Source organism: Rhea americana, unplaced genomic scaffold (genome assembly GCF_003343005.1).
Source record: "Rhea americana isolate MKP2758 unplaced genomic scaffold, rheAme1 scaffold_7, whole genome shotgun sequence".
NCBI classification, from domain to species: Eukaryota; Metazoa; Chordata; class Aves; order Rheiformes; family Rheidae; genus Rhea; species Rhea americana.
In genome coordinates this window covers 9,748,825-9,763,028 of record NW_028186867.1, presented here as the reverse complement: position 1 = coordinate 9,763,028, position 14,204 = coordinate 9,748,825, and the positions used below count along the sequence as shown (strand labels likewise).

The 14,204-nt window shown below is 37.2% G+C and overlaps 1 protein-coding gene across 2 annotated transcripts in view; it reads left to right on the top strand.

The window, feature by feature from the left end:
- Positions 1–17: 17 nt before the first annotated feature.
- CNGA3 (cyclic nucleotide gated channel subunit alpha 3) overlaps positions 18–14,204 on the top strand; it is a 41,029-nt gene continuing 26,842 nt past the window's right edge. For both annotated transcript variants that reach the window (XM_085321517.1, XM_085321516.1), the window contains exons 1-2: positions 18–460; positions 10,384–10,515. In XM_085321517.1, coding sequence (XP_085177643.1) covers positions 10,415–10,515 — 101 coding nt within the window. In that variant the 5' untranslated portion in view covers positions 18–460; positions 10,384–10,414. The remainder of the gene's footprint in view (positions 461–10,383; positions 10,516–14,204) is intronic.

The window sequence follows — 14,204 nt, the reverse complement described above, 5'->3', positions numbered from 1 at the left end:
CGCCGCGGGCGGGGGCGGCCGGGCGGGCCGTGCCCCCGGCGGGCTCCCAACTTTCCTCGGCGTGGCTGGAAATGTGCCGCGGCGCCGCCGAGCTGCTTTGACGTTTTGATCCTTTCCGAGAACTTAACAGGATCGCAAAGCCCTGCGAGCGGCTTTGCGCGGTGAGCCGGGCTTACGCTCGCGGGCCTCGACTGTAAGCTGTGCGCGCCGCGCAGTGGGGCGGCCGCGGGGGGCCCCCACTCCCCGCGGCTCCGCCGGGCGAGGCGGCCGGAGCCGAGCTGTCCCGGCGCCCCGGGAGGGGAAGGAGCGCGGCASCGGCCGCAACCACCTCCACGAAGGACGGCGCTGGCTGCCCGTACGGCTTAAGGATGAAGTCCCCARAGCGCAGGCAGTCGGACATATAAGAAGGAACTTCTTATTTCGGATACTGCAAAAACAGACCAAAAAAAGCCGTAGAACCGTGAGTCTGAAAAAAAACAGTAACGTACCCTGTGTTGCTTTTGTATTCTAAAGCTTAAGTCAAAAGTTTTAAGTAGAAACATATCGTACAAGCCCCCCCCCCCCTTTTTTTTTCTTAGAAAAAAAAATTTGAAATTATTTGATTCCATCAAGCAAACAGTCATATATCCATAGTTAAGGTTCTGTTCAGGACATAAATCTATGAGTGCAGAAATGGGGAATTACCTCAACTCTTGGTAACTGAGGCATCGTTTCACCAGTTTGACCAGTGTGTCTGTAGCTTCTCTGCTGGCAATTACCTGTGATATATGTGTGAGATTGACAAACCCTACATAAAGAAAACGTTCACAACTATTACAAGTGGGAAGGCACATATCTTCCCTGGGTTCCTGGTGTTGCAGGAACTTAGGTCAATCCAGTTGAATTTGTATTTAGCAGCATGATGTTCTTTGCAAAACTTACTGGAGTGTAAGCCAGAAAATAATGTGCCTAAGGGTGTGCAAGATACAGTCATTGCTATAATCTGTGTCTTTCTCTAATGCATCATCCACTCAGTTGGTAATGGGAGAAAGACAAAAAAAGCCAAGGAAAAAATGACTTGAACATTACTTTTTAYTGCTGAAGAAATGGTGTTAAATGCAAATGTTGACAGGATTCAGTAGCAAACATTTTTTGCTATTTTTTATTTTCTAAATTTAGAGTTATTACAATCCAAACAAGTAGTAAGAGGAAACTATATCTAGTTTTCTCAGCTGAGAAAATTGTAGTTTCAAATTATTTTTTAAATAGCACAACTTTGCCTTCAGTCTGCACACTTATTCTCTCTCTGGTATTTTYGTATGCCATTTTCTTTGAGTATGCATGCTAAAACCACATTTTATATACTCTTCCCTTTCTTTGCAAAGTGATTAGAAAAGTACACAGTTTGTATGATAATGGAACTGTCAGAATGTCTAGTCGTCTAGAGTAATCACAATAAACAAGAAGTGACCAATTTGAGAGAAAGAACTCATCAGCTCTGAAAAATTACACACCATCCTTCTGTGTCAGCTTCCTTCAGCTTTGCTTTCTGTGCACCTCTGCTGACCCCAGCCTTTGTCATCCAATTTGCACCCAAGCTCTGTCATTTCAGTTCAGCACGTTATCCTGCAGCCTTCTCCAATGTCACCATCTCTTTTTATTAGCATCTTCTTAAAGCCTCTTCTGTTGAATGCCTTGCTAGTGCTGGTAAAACGTGACACAGATTACCGCATGTTTTCTTTTCCTAGCCAAGTAGGATGGGTGTGATAGTTTACATAAGGTGGGCGGGAGTGAACTCAAAGGAATACATAGACAGGTATGGCCTTGTACACATATACAACCGTACATGTATTTTCTGTAGCTACTCATTCAAAAATCTGAATTTGTGGTGTTTTAGCTATGTTCATGCCCCTTTTCTGTTCACTTTTAACAGTTACTTTGCCAAGTAAATATGTTGATYGGGGTGTGAGAATCCTTTAAGCAAGCTTATTTCCATATTTAAACATAGGTACCTGCTTCATGTTAACCCAGATGGGGAACATAAACAATGCTATGTGACTTGGGTRTTCAGTCAACAGCAATCAGTAATTTACTGTATTGTAATTTACAGTACTATATTCGGTATTCACAGCAAATTTCTCCTGAACAGTTTCCAGTTTAAAAAATAATAAATTCATACAAAATCTCCAGCCAAAAAGTGAGTAAATCTTAGAGAACTGAAATGTATTACTAGTCATTCATAGATACAGAGGGAAAACCAATCCAAACAATTGAGTTTATTCAAAAAATAGTTTTGCTACTTCAAGGCAGCAGGAAAAAAGGTTCAAGGACCTTTGTGGACCAAGTAGATGGTTCAAGGGCAACCTTATACATTAATTCTAAAACTGTGAATATGTATACATATATTAATATGCAGTGTTGTCTGTATTATATGCAAGTCCTGGAGTATCTGTGAGGAAAGTGCATTTATTTGAGAGATCTTAGTACTGAGGTTACTAGGATATGAATATAAATTAATTTCATTTTCATGAGATAGTAGAGCCCAGTGATTATAGAGAATACGATATGATTCAGCAGATAGTCACATAATTTCAAAAGCATATTTTTTAAAAGAGCTCATAGGATTTTAAAATTGCTATTTCAAACTCTATTATGCACCTTGATTCACGAGGAAAGGAGAAAAGGGCAATGTGGTGCAGCCTGCTTAATATTTTTTCAAGCTATTTGGGGCTTGATCCAGTAGCCTTTATATAAAGCTGATTTCCATGAGAGTTTGCCAGAGTTAAATCTGTAGGTTAATTTACAAATCTCCAATTCATGGGAATAAATGGAAATAAATAAATAAATAAAGAGTTACCTTGTTGTCCTTGAATCTTACCTTTGCTTAAAGGTTTAGTTTTGGAAATTCATGTGCCACCAGTACAGGTAGGTAGGTTGAAACTGCTGACTATCTTAACATATAGCTGAATTACGGCTATTATGAAATGATGTGCCGTAACGAGGATCATGTAGTGAAGGTCAAATCCCCAAATAAATCCCAAAGACTTACTGGAGTTGCAGCTGAGAGACTGTGTGAGGATTTGGAATGTGTCTTAAGTAACATGATGTAAGTGAGTCTATGCAGCTTATCAGTGCTTCCATAGTAATACGTAAGATGTTTTTGAAAGGTTCAAGAACTATGACATTACAATTTTATAAAGGATTGTATGCATTTGTGTAGTTGGTAACATTACCTTTTACTTTGTCACCTTGACAGAGTATTTTGCCTTGAAAAGCTTATTTTGAATTCTGTCATGTTTTCTGTCCAAAGCAGCTCTGAGAATATTAAATGGTGGTGTGAATGGCTTGATCTGCCATCATTGCTTGATAAAAATATGCATTTACTTCAGAAATACAAAGTTTAATGATGTCTTGCTGCCTTACAACTCTAGATTTTCAGGAGATAGATTAAAACCTGATTTCCAGGGTTTAGCACTGTTAGAAGATGGTATCTTTAAATGTTAATCAGGTAAATATTGGTACTGCTATATTAATACTGTCTCTTCATTCATAGTAATGGCAGCAGTAGATGTAGTTTGCCTGAATAGTGCCATTATCGTACAAACTGCAACTCCTCTGTAAGAGAAACGTCTCTACTGCTTTAGGTGCAACAGAAATCTTTTTAAATTACATATCTGAAGTGGTGAAATTATGGATGAAATTCTCATCTAATACAGTCCAATATAAATCTGATATAAATCAGTACAAATTTTCCAGGTTTGCATTTCCTATATTGGGAAGCAGAATTTGTGAATTTTTATTTCTAGCTGACTAAGTTATTCCAAAAAAGTCTTGGTTTTGCAACTCTGCTTTCCATTCTAGTTTAATTATTTTCAATTTTAACTGTTATTATAATTACCCATTATGTATAGCTTTATAATAACATGTATAAACTGATGCATTTCTTGAGTGCAGTTCAGTCCTCTTAGGCACTAAAGCTGTCATAACTAGCAGTTCGTCTRCTTAACAATTTTGGCACATTTTTGGACTGAGTTATGGTGAGTTACATTCTGCCCAACAGAGGAAGTGCCAGAGCAGGCCTCACRTGAACTCTCAGCCCACTCCTCTTAAGAGGCAGAATACACTATGTTAAACCTCTTCCATTGATGTTTGAACTGTCACGTCTTACTGCACAATTTTGGCAGGCTACACTACTCATTTTCGTGGCTTAGCCAGTGACTTACTAAGCTTGATATAATTTGATCATATTTAAATGTGTGTTTGCTGGTGTTTTTACCTGTAAGCAGGTGAAAAATTGTCTTAATCCTAAGCCACCAAGTTGTTTAGAGGCCTTGATTATGTCTTAATTCCTGCAGGATTCTGAAAAGAGGCATTCCCACGACTGCCCTGGTGTGTATTCCCAGAGCACAGCTAACCGGTTAGAAAGTATATGTAACTGTATCCCAAAGCCTGTTGTTAGGGCACTCCACAGAAAGGGAGCAACCAACCTGGTTTTGGCTTGCTAATTTGCAGCAGACTTGAGCAGTGTCTCATTTCTGAGGTGCGTTTCGTAAGTACAATGTAGTTTGCTGCAAATAGGTGAACAGATGAGAAAGAAGGGGTTTGTGGACTGTGTGCCACCTCTTCTTGGACTTGGGTTAGATGCCTGGTTATTTTCAGTGTCTCTCACACACACTTCAGTCATTTCTTATAGGCTAGTATATGTAACTTTCTTCTCAGCATCTTATTCTTGGGTACCTAATTTTCTTAATGCTTTTTGTAGGAAACCTAGCAGCCAGACTTARGAAATCAGGATGGTAGTGTTCCTAAAAGTTAAATCCTGCAATCTTAATGTATTTAGTCCTAAGTCTTTATTATAGTGATAGAGAGATGATTAGAACCTGATTTTCAAAATTAAGAAATGCTTATCTGAATCTGAAGTGTTCATATGTTATTTGAAMACACAGTTTTGTCAAAAAAATGACTCAGTCTTGATAAAACCAGTCTTTTATACCAAACAGTGCATATAAAAGAATTTGACATGACACATGAGTTGCTATTGAATTTTAAAGGAAGAAGATTAAACAGTACARCTATCATTAATAGATAGTTAATTGTGTTTTTAGTAGGATAATATGTATTTCTCATTTAGCTTTAATTTCTGTCTTAATGATTCGTGCAGCCAATGTAATAAAAAGAGTGTAGAATTATTATTCATTCTTTCAGATTAGTAATTGGCATCAGAAAAGAAATATTAACTGAGAAAGCATGTTATAGTTCTTCTTAGATCTTTTGTGGTAAAGATATCAGTCTTTCAAGGGTTAGAATTGTTGCAGATGGATTTTATTTTGCTGTATGACACTGGAAATTCTTCACTTCTGAAAAATACAGCAACCTGAAGCAGTCTCTGTTTTCTATAGTTTGACTCACACTGCTTAAAAGATAAGTCACTAAGTTTTGGAAAACTAAAAATTACAAGAATACTTTGAGGATCCAGTTCTGCAAACTGGTTGCCTAAAACTGGATAACTAGGTTCAGGCTCTGAGGACTGTATGTGTACATGTGTGCATATGTCTCTTTCTATATGTATATGTGTATCTGTGTGTGGGTGTATGTGTAGAGTGAGTTAAATCACCTATGATCTAAATACCTGTTTTAAATGGCTAATATGGATTTATCAGACTTGCCAGCTTTCAGGTAATTAAGTTTTACCCTCAGTGTAATTTCTAGCTTTAACTATTCAGAGCAGAGAATGTACTTCAAAGACCACAGAGACTGTATAAAAGGCAGACATCTACTGCAACAGCTGTGTTTTAAAATACAAATATGAGCTGTCTTCAATTCTTAAAACTGGCTTATAATACCTGCTTTTAGTAGAAGTAGCAGGGTTGTGGATACCAACTAGCTGAAAGTATCTCTCTGTGGCCCTGAGAAAATGCTTGAGGAGATTCACCYCTTTCCAACATTTTCTTGCTTGCTGGCTCCTCATAGCTCTGTGCTTATCGTAAGATGCTCCCTATCCCTACTTAGTCTCTTGTGTGGCTAGGGATCCAGTTTTGAAATGCTGATCTCCTCTATAGACACACAGAAACCTCCATAAACATAGTTGTCATCAGGAACCACAGAAGCTTGGAAGGAAAGAATATTTCTCCTTAATAGGATGGCCAGCAATTTGGCAGCATTTTATGTAATGTAAATAGTTGAAATAGCAGGAAGTTGTCCTAAAATCTTCCTAGTGTAAATCATGTTATTGCTTTACCAGTTGTAGATATGATAGGTCATATACATTACTCAGTAGAGTATGGCCTTTCTAATGGCTTTTATGGAGCTCTACTGTGAGATTCATCCCATTGGTTTGAATGTCCTYATTCAGTTCATTTAGCACACAAACTGTAGGGATTTATCTTTTCTTTTGGAATATGTAGGRGTAGTTGTATGCAGTAAGAGTTGGCCTAGGAAGAGCTGGCTTCTGGAGGTCTCACTGCCTRCATTGTAACCAAATTACTGTGCTGTTCATTTCTACTGGTCCTGTGTTCTGTCTGTACTACAGCTGGGCATACATGGCACAATTTAATAATGAGCCTCTATCCACTCTCTTTATATCCTTCCTAACATATATAAATGTATTTAATTTCTTAATAGTGGGGTTGTATCTCTGTGACATTATTCCCTCCTCCTTCCCTCAAGTCTAGTGCAGTGCTGGAGTTCATACCACACTGAGTATTAAATTGGGATTTTACAGCCAAGATCATGCTAAGGGCTCTAAAATGAGCTCCAAGTTTGTCTACATGTTTTGATTTTTCAGCTTCCTATTTATTGGCTTTCTAGGGTGAACAAGCCCCAGTTTTCTTTATCTTTCTTGATCATTATCGTCCTTGGTCATTCTTGCTACTCTTTTTTACATCTGCTCTTGTTCTGCAGTATCTTTTTTTTAAGAGGAGGGCTGATAGTGCTCCACACAAGTCTGCATTGTTCTTTCACTGAGCAGTTTAAATATTCTTTGTATTAATAGCTTTTCCATGTATACATCCTCTCGTCTTGTTAGCTTTTGTGTCCACAAGCCTGCATGGAGCAGGGGGATTTCATTGAGCTTATGTATATAATGATGCTCAGATTCCCTTTCTGAGAGCATATAATTAATTTGGAAGCATGTATGATAGTTTAYATATTTTTCACCATTATGCACTGACTTGTCTTTGCCTATATTGCATTTCATTTGCCATCAAGCTGACAAATTCACCTGGTTGATGTGAGTCTCTCTGAAGTTCTCTTCACTCCTTTTTTGTTTCTCTGGACCATAATACTTTGTGCCATCCAGAGATGATCTTGTTTCAATGCTCTCCCTTTTTCAGCATCATTAATGGCATTGGTCTTCATATGGAATCCTGAGGAGTAAWATTCTTAACCTTTTACTGTGATAAAAATTGACACTTAGTTCTGCTCTTGTTTTCTGTCTTCTTGGCTAGTTTTTCGTCCAGGATAGTGTTTAGATTCATGTCCTGTGACTTAGTAACATAGCTTGTGAAAGTCTAAATAAAGTATACAACTGTTTCCCATACTCACTACTCTATCAGCGTATTCAAAGCATTCCGGCAGATTAGGAATATCTAATTCCAGTATCTATTAGTAGTGTCTAATTCCAGATTAACAATATCTAATTCCAGGAGATTAGTAACATCTGAAGAAGCCATGTTATTTTCAGGTTTAAAGAAATGCTATACTCAGTGATTTCTAACCAAACTTCCAAATACTGGTACAGAGATTACTGATCTGGAAATCCATATAGCGCATCTAAAGCTTTTTAAAATACAGTGACAGTGTTCAGTACTCTTCCAGGGCAGAGCAATGTCTCTTTTCATTGAGATACTACATTTTGTTGGTAGCAAATTAGCTATATCATCCTTAAACTTCAGAAGGTTTTTATTATCTCATAATTTAACTGTGTAAACCAAATTACTTATTTGATTGGAGATTATAAACCAGGTGACCCTCATTTAAGAACCACTGTGAATAGACATCAAGTTAATTGATGATGAATTAATAGCAGCCCTAATGACCAGGGTTATTGTTGTGTTAGGTGACAGAACTAGTCAAGATCTTAACTCACTACTAACTTTGTGTTGGAAATAATCCTTAGCAAAAAAGGTCTGTGCTTCTCAACTCATCTCTAATCTTATGAGTTGTTCTGTTTTTTCCCTCCATCAAGCTTTTAAAATCTTGAACTAGGATAAAACGGAAATCCAGTGGAGGAAACACAAGATGCTGTTCAGTGAAACAGTGTCAACTTATCCCTCCCTCCTGCAGTGTGATACAGAATTCTATTTTGATTTGAAGCTCCGCCAAATCATTTTATTTTAAAGCAGAGCAGGGACAATGCAGAGCAGTACAATCCAAGCAGCTTGTGCCACCATACCGTTAAAAGTTTTCTTTCCTGGTATTTAGTATAGCTCAGAGCAGTAGAAATGGAAAAGAGGTACTAGAGAAGCAGAAAGAGCAGATATTAGTAAGCAGAAGCAATTTGCTACCAAACCTTACTTTCTGTTTGTACATAACAATTTGCCAGCAGGTGAACCTGTTGCTCTGTTTTAAATGAAACAGTTGTGACACCCTGACTGTTACTTTGTAGTCTCSTGTTATAACCTTAATTCTTGAAACCTGGGCAATGGGACAGAGCGTAAGGTGTAGACTACGTTTGCAGATTTTGCTAAACTGAACTTTGAAAATACCAGTAATGACAGAAGGAAAAATAGATTTTCTTCCTATCTTGAATTATATTCAAATGAATATGTGAGAAATGGGAGTTGCCCTAACACAATTAGGACAAAATAAATGTTTGAATATTGTGCATAATATAGCTAGCCTGTAATTAGGTGTTACAAAGTCTATAACAGAAGTAATAATTGTAAATCAAAAAGATTTATGAATAATTTTCCTAGAGATGAAGTATTTTTGGTATCATACCRTTTTTGCAACCTATTCATTTGATAAACTTATTAAATATTTTTATTTCAGAGGCTGAATTATTTTAAAATAAAATGTCCTAGGGATTTTTCTAGACTAATTCCATTATTTCTGGACAAAATATAAGTTATTCTGTTTTATATTTTAAAATATGTTGAATAATTTTAGATATTATATATGATTCCCTTTAGTCCTCAGAGAGCTGAGTGAAGAATAGGCATCAAGTATCTATTCTAAGAAGCTGAATGCATAACAAAGACCTAATCATGAATGGTGAACTTTTGGGGAGAATAATTCAGTGGAGAATTTTAGTTTTTGTAAGATCTGTATCTCATTTGCTGCTATGTTGGATATGTGTGATCGTTCAGCCAGAGTTACAGGGGAAAAAGGGACAGTAGATGGGCTGAGGCAGATGAATGGTCCCAAAGAGAACTTGGTGTCTCAGATACAAAGATGCCTAAATGGAGTTTGCTAGGTCACTTTAGAACTTTTGCTTCTGTCTCTCCTTTTTGAGACATTTATCTTGAATCTTAAAACCTGTTTTGCAGGGCTCAAAGATGGAGCTCAGAGTTGCCAGAGGATCTTCACTGAGCAGCGTAAGCTGCTGTAAATTGCTGATTGCATTGACTACTGGTTTGTAGATTTTTGCTTATTTGCGCTGAAAGGTGGTTATATTTTGGGTAATTTTGGCCTTGATTCTGTGACTCAAGACTTTGTCATCAGGTTTTGAACATGGTAATAGCATCCTTAGCTTGGAGRTGTGTTATGAATTGGATTTATTAATTCCGGTAAAGTATTGAGGGCCAAACATGGAACTGAATTTCAGTGAGTAGCTTTCTTAACTCTTTGGAGCTGGTCTGCTAAATACCTTAACAGAGCTTGTCTTGAAATCTTATAATGAAAACGATACAGGAAGAGGCAATGGAAGAATAATTACTACATAATACACAATTAATGCATGGTATATTTTAAGCTGGAGCATAAGTTTTGATTAATTTTTTGTTTTGTAAATATGCAATTTTGCAATTAAAAACTTCATGATAGAAGAGATGCAGATTAAAACAGCAAGATCACGTTAAGGTTGAATAGGTTGAATAGGTTGTTCTAGCACCTGTATCACCTCGTTTTTTTCTTGATTTTCTAAACTTAATCTTCTTTTAACAGGATTTAAAATGCATTTTCATTATGGATAATATGCATGACAATATGGATATTCATAAACCTCAGAGAATAAAAAAAAATACATTGTGCCATGTAACCCTTTTCTTTGGTTGTGATGAATTTTCTTTTTTGCATTTTTAGTAGTGGTTTTCCTGTTTAATGCAATAAATCAAGGAATGACTTTTCTTCAAATGGTCAAATTTACTTTTTGCTGTTCCATTGCTTTTAAAAAACCCACTTTTTAAGTGCTGAGCACATTTCTGTTGCTGTCTGTACCAAATGCTTTTTTTCCTCCTGTTTCAGCTATCACTTAGATGTTGATATGTAAAGCAAAATGGCAAAAATCAACACGCAACACTCCTACACTGGTATGCACAGGCTGTCTGTCAGAAATACTGATGAAGACATTGAAAGGATTGAAAATGGCTTTATCAGGTAATATATTTCTTTCATCACAGTCAAGAGAACTAACACTGCTGCGTAATTTAATTTATGGTATCCCTGTAGCTCTGCATTATGGGAGTGTAGTAGCATCTTTTTGTTAATCCAGTACTCTTAACTGACTTTTAATGGTGAGTACCCAAAGTACAGAAGAGATGACAATAGGGAAGTTATCATGTCTTGAAGYTGTGGAGCTAGAACCTATATTACTTCAGGAATAAATCCCATCCTCACATTGGTTGGAATAGCATAAACCCAATAAGGAGAACCCCCTTTCTGAAGTTACTACTCAGATTGCAGGGTCTGTGGTGAGAAAACCTATGGGATTTGGAGAAAAAGGGATCCTCCCAGTGCYATGAAGTGAAGAGCCTTGGGAAGGTTTTTAAAAGTAGTATCTGCAAATTCCCTGAATCCTGTGTTAGGGAGCATATATGGCATATAAAGAATATTGACATTTTTATGTTGGCTTTTCAGAGTCTCTCACTGCACAGTAGAACTGTAACAGTTCCTTTGTTTTTCTCTTCCTCTGTTTAGGTAGTTTTAAAGTGGCTACGTAAAATGTGTCAGTGAGCATGTACTTGTATGTTACACAATACCAGCCATTTTCCAGTCTGGACGAATCCAGTATGCCTGTGTGTTACAATATGGAATTACAATAATAGAAAAGTTCATTTTAGGTTTTCTTTTTGATTCACATTTTTGTGAATTGAAGTGGAATATGTTTATGATTATGCTGTGTAATGTTGGACAGATGCTTGTGTAAGGGTTATCCAGTGGAGTCTTTTGTGTATTGTTTTCTGATCCTGTTACAGGTATACATAATTATATAATGCTCCATAGCACCTTAATAGCTTGCAAAAGTGGCTTGCTTTTGRCCTACTATGATCAACTGCCTCAGCTATTTTGGCCAGGTCAGACTGTCTCTTRCTGATCGAATGTGCTCCCAGACTACAGTATTCAGAAGCCTGTTGGACTGATAGAACTGCCAGTATTGTAATGATTTTGGATTTCAAGCTCCTAACATGTAGTGTAGATGTGATCCCTGTCCCCATGCAGAATTTTTTTTTCTCTTCCTCCATTGCTTACATGGTGTTGTCTGGCATGTTGACGTATCTACGTTAGTGAAAACGGAGCTGTTTTTATTTTGTGCAGTATGGCCTGCTTGACTTAGTTATACTACCTCATAGTCTCCTTGGGAGATCTTCAAGGGCCATGTTCCTTTCTCTCCATTTACAGTAGTATCTCAGAAACAGGGAATACACAGATCAAAATGAGCCTCTTTCTTCCCTTCTTTCTCTTACATCCTTTTAGGAGAGAATATCAGTGATTGACAGCTTGGAGAGTGGAATTACTTGCAGTGATGTGAAAGTGTGGTTGTAAATGTAGAATCAGATGATCACAATCAGCTGCAGCTTCAGAGGCAATGACTAAATTATGCCAGCTAAAGACACTGAAATATGAATTGCACTTTATCAGGATGATGATGATCCTGAAAACGGATTTATTTAAAACATGCTGTTTGCTGTAATCAACATTATTACAAAGAATTTATAGAGAAGTAAAAAGATACAAGCTCACTCTGTAAAAGACATCTCATACTTGATTGTTGCTGTATTGCTAAAGTGATTGCCAGTAAGTATATATAACATCCTTATTTCAAAAAAAATCTATACATGCAAAACTATATATGTACTCATTAGAAGACAATGTTGTTTAGACTGCTCAATCTGTAAGAATGTGATTGGTATTTACCAGAAGACAAATTCATAGTTTATTATGCAAAACAAAAGCATTTCATTCCATTCCATTTTGCAAACACGAAGTCTTTTTGCCTGAAATGAAAATGGGAATGAAGACTCTAGGGAATTTCAGGAAATCCAAAATGATTAAAAAGATTAGGAGTGGATCTGGAAAACTGGGATATGAAGACAATTAAATGTAATTGTTGCGGGTATTGTCTGTCACAAACATCAAAAGATGTTTTTCATTCCAAGATCTGTACTAAGGCTTCAGTCATTATCAAATAGAATAGAAACTTTCATCTTCAGATCTTCATGTTGAAGAGCGATGTGGGACACTGGTGTTTAACCTACATCTCGGACAAAATTCTGATATATGTTCTTTAATTTCCATTTTGATTTAAAGTAAATCTTTACCAAAAGATAGAAGCCTATCTGAGATTGTAGCTCGTCTGTCTTATAGTAAAATTTAAAACTATAGACTTCAGAAAATACAGATTTTCTAGACTAGTTAGATTTCTCCTTTGCCTTTGTCTTGCTGTAGCTCCTCTTAGCTGTAGTTCTACAATGCAATTAAGCACATCATTACTTATTCCCATTAAAGTCAGTGGGTGTTAAATTTATGCTCAATGCTTAGGATGTGCTTAAGTGCTTTTCTTTCACAGAATGATGTATTATCAAGGCAAAGCATACACTGAAACAGTTAAAAGAAAGCTGTTGGTGATCTTGAAGCTCTCATCCTCTATTAAGCAGAAGTAGATGGTTCATGTGCCCCTAGCATTACAGTAAAGTGCACTATAAGTCRAGCCCATTTTATAAAACAAAAATCAACAAAACAAAAAATAAAAGTGGGGTATTGATTTTTAAAATCCAGCTTCTCTATGAAAGCGTCTCATGTAGGAGAGGCAGCAAATTAGCTTACAGACACAGTTTGCCTATTTAGGTGTTGGACACGGGGTTCAGCACTGTAAACGTCTGAATTTCACTGTCTATGTGTGAGTAGGTGTCTCACTATCTTCCCCTATCATCAGTGGAAATTTAGTCAATACTAGTAGTCAGTGGACCCTAGGGAACTGTTCAGTGTACTTTGAAGTCGAATAGCTCTTCAGGCTCCTTTGACTATATTGATTATGGGAAGTATTCAGTTACCTAAACATRGGTATCTAAAGCTATTTGAGCTATCCTAGAATATCTGACACATCTAGCTGGGGCTAGTGGATATGATGTGAGATCTGTGTCCTCTGGAGAGATCAGATAAAGTACTTTAAGGTATTCCAAATGGTACTAGACTCCTGTATTGAGGCAACTGAATCAGTCTCTAAGACCTCAGCTGACTGTAATGGAAGCTTATGTTCCCAGCTCATACCTGGAGTGAAATCCCACCCTCAGAAATCTGGGTAGTACCTTTTATTCAGAAGGACTTACGGGAGTAAGGTAGCCTTCAGAGAGCTGAAGAGAGATGTGAGAGCCCTTGAGGCGAGGAGCAGAAACCTCAGCCTCTGTTAGTTGTCTCTAAGATGCAATGACTTGGCTACCCTGTGAAAATACAATGTCTTCCAATGTAAGCCCAGGAGGCACCATCATCTGCTGGTGTTTCTGCCGTGTAACCTGCTCTCTGTTTCTTGGTATGTTGCATGTTCGCATGTTCATTTCAGACCATGTAATAACCTTGGATAGCAATGGCAATATTACTGGTTTGTTGCAGATATGAGACCAGAGAGACCAATAAAAAGTGAAACGTGCTTTGAAGATGTTACATCAAACGCTCCATTTGATAACTGTCCCTCTGCATTGATGTAAAGCCAATTGGCAAATGAGGCATCTTGTGTCGTCTGAACAGGATTGAGAGAAGTCAGGAACGAATATCTGAGTGTTACAATATGGAATTACAATAATAGAAAAGTTCATTTTAGGTTTTCTTTTTGATTCACATTTTTGTGAATT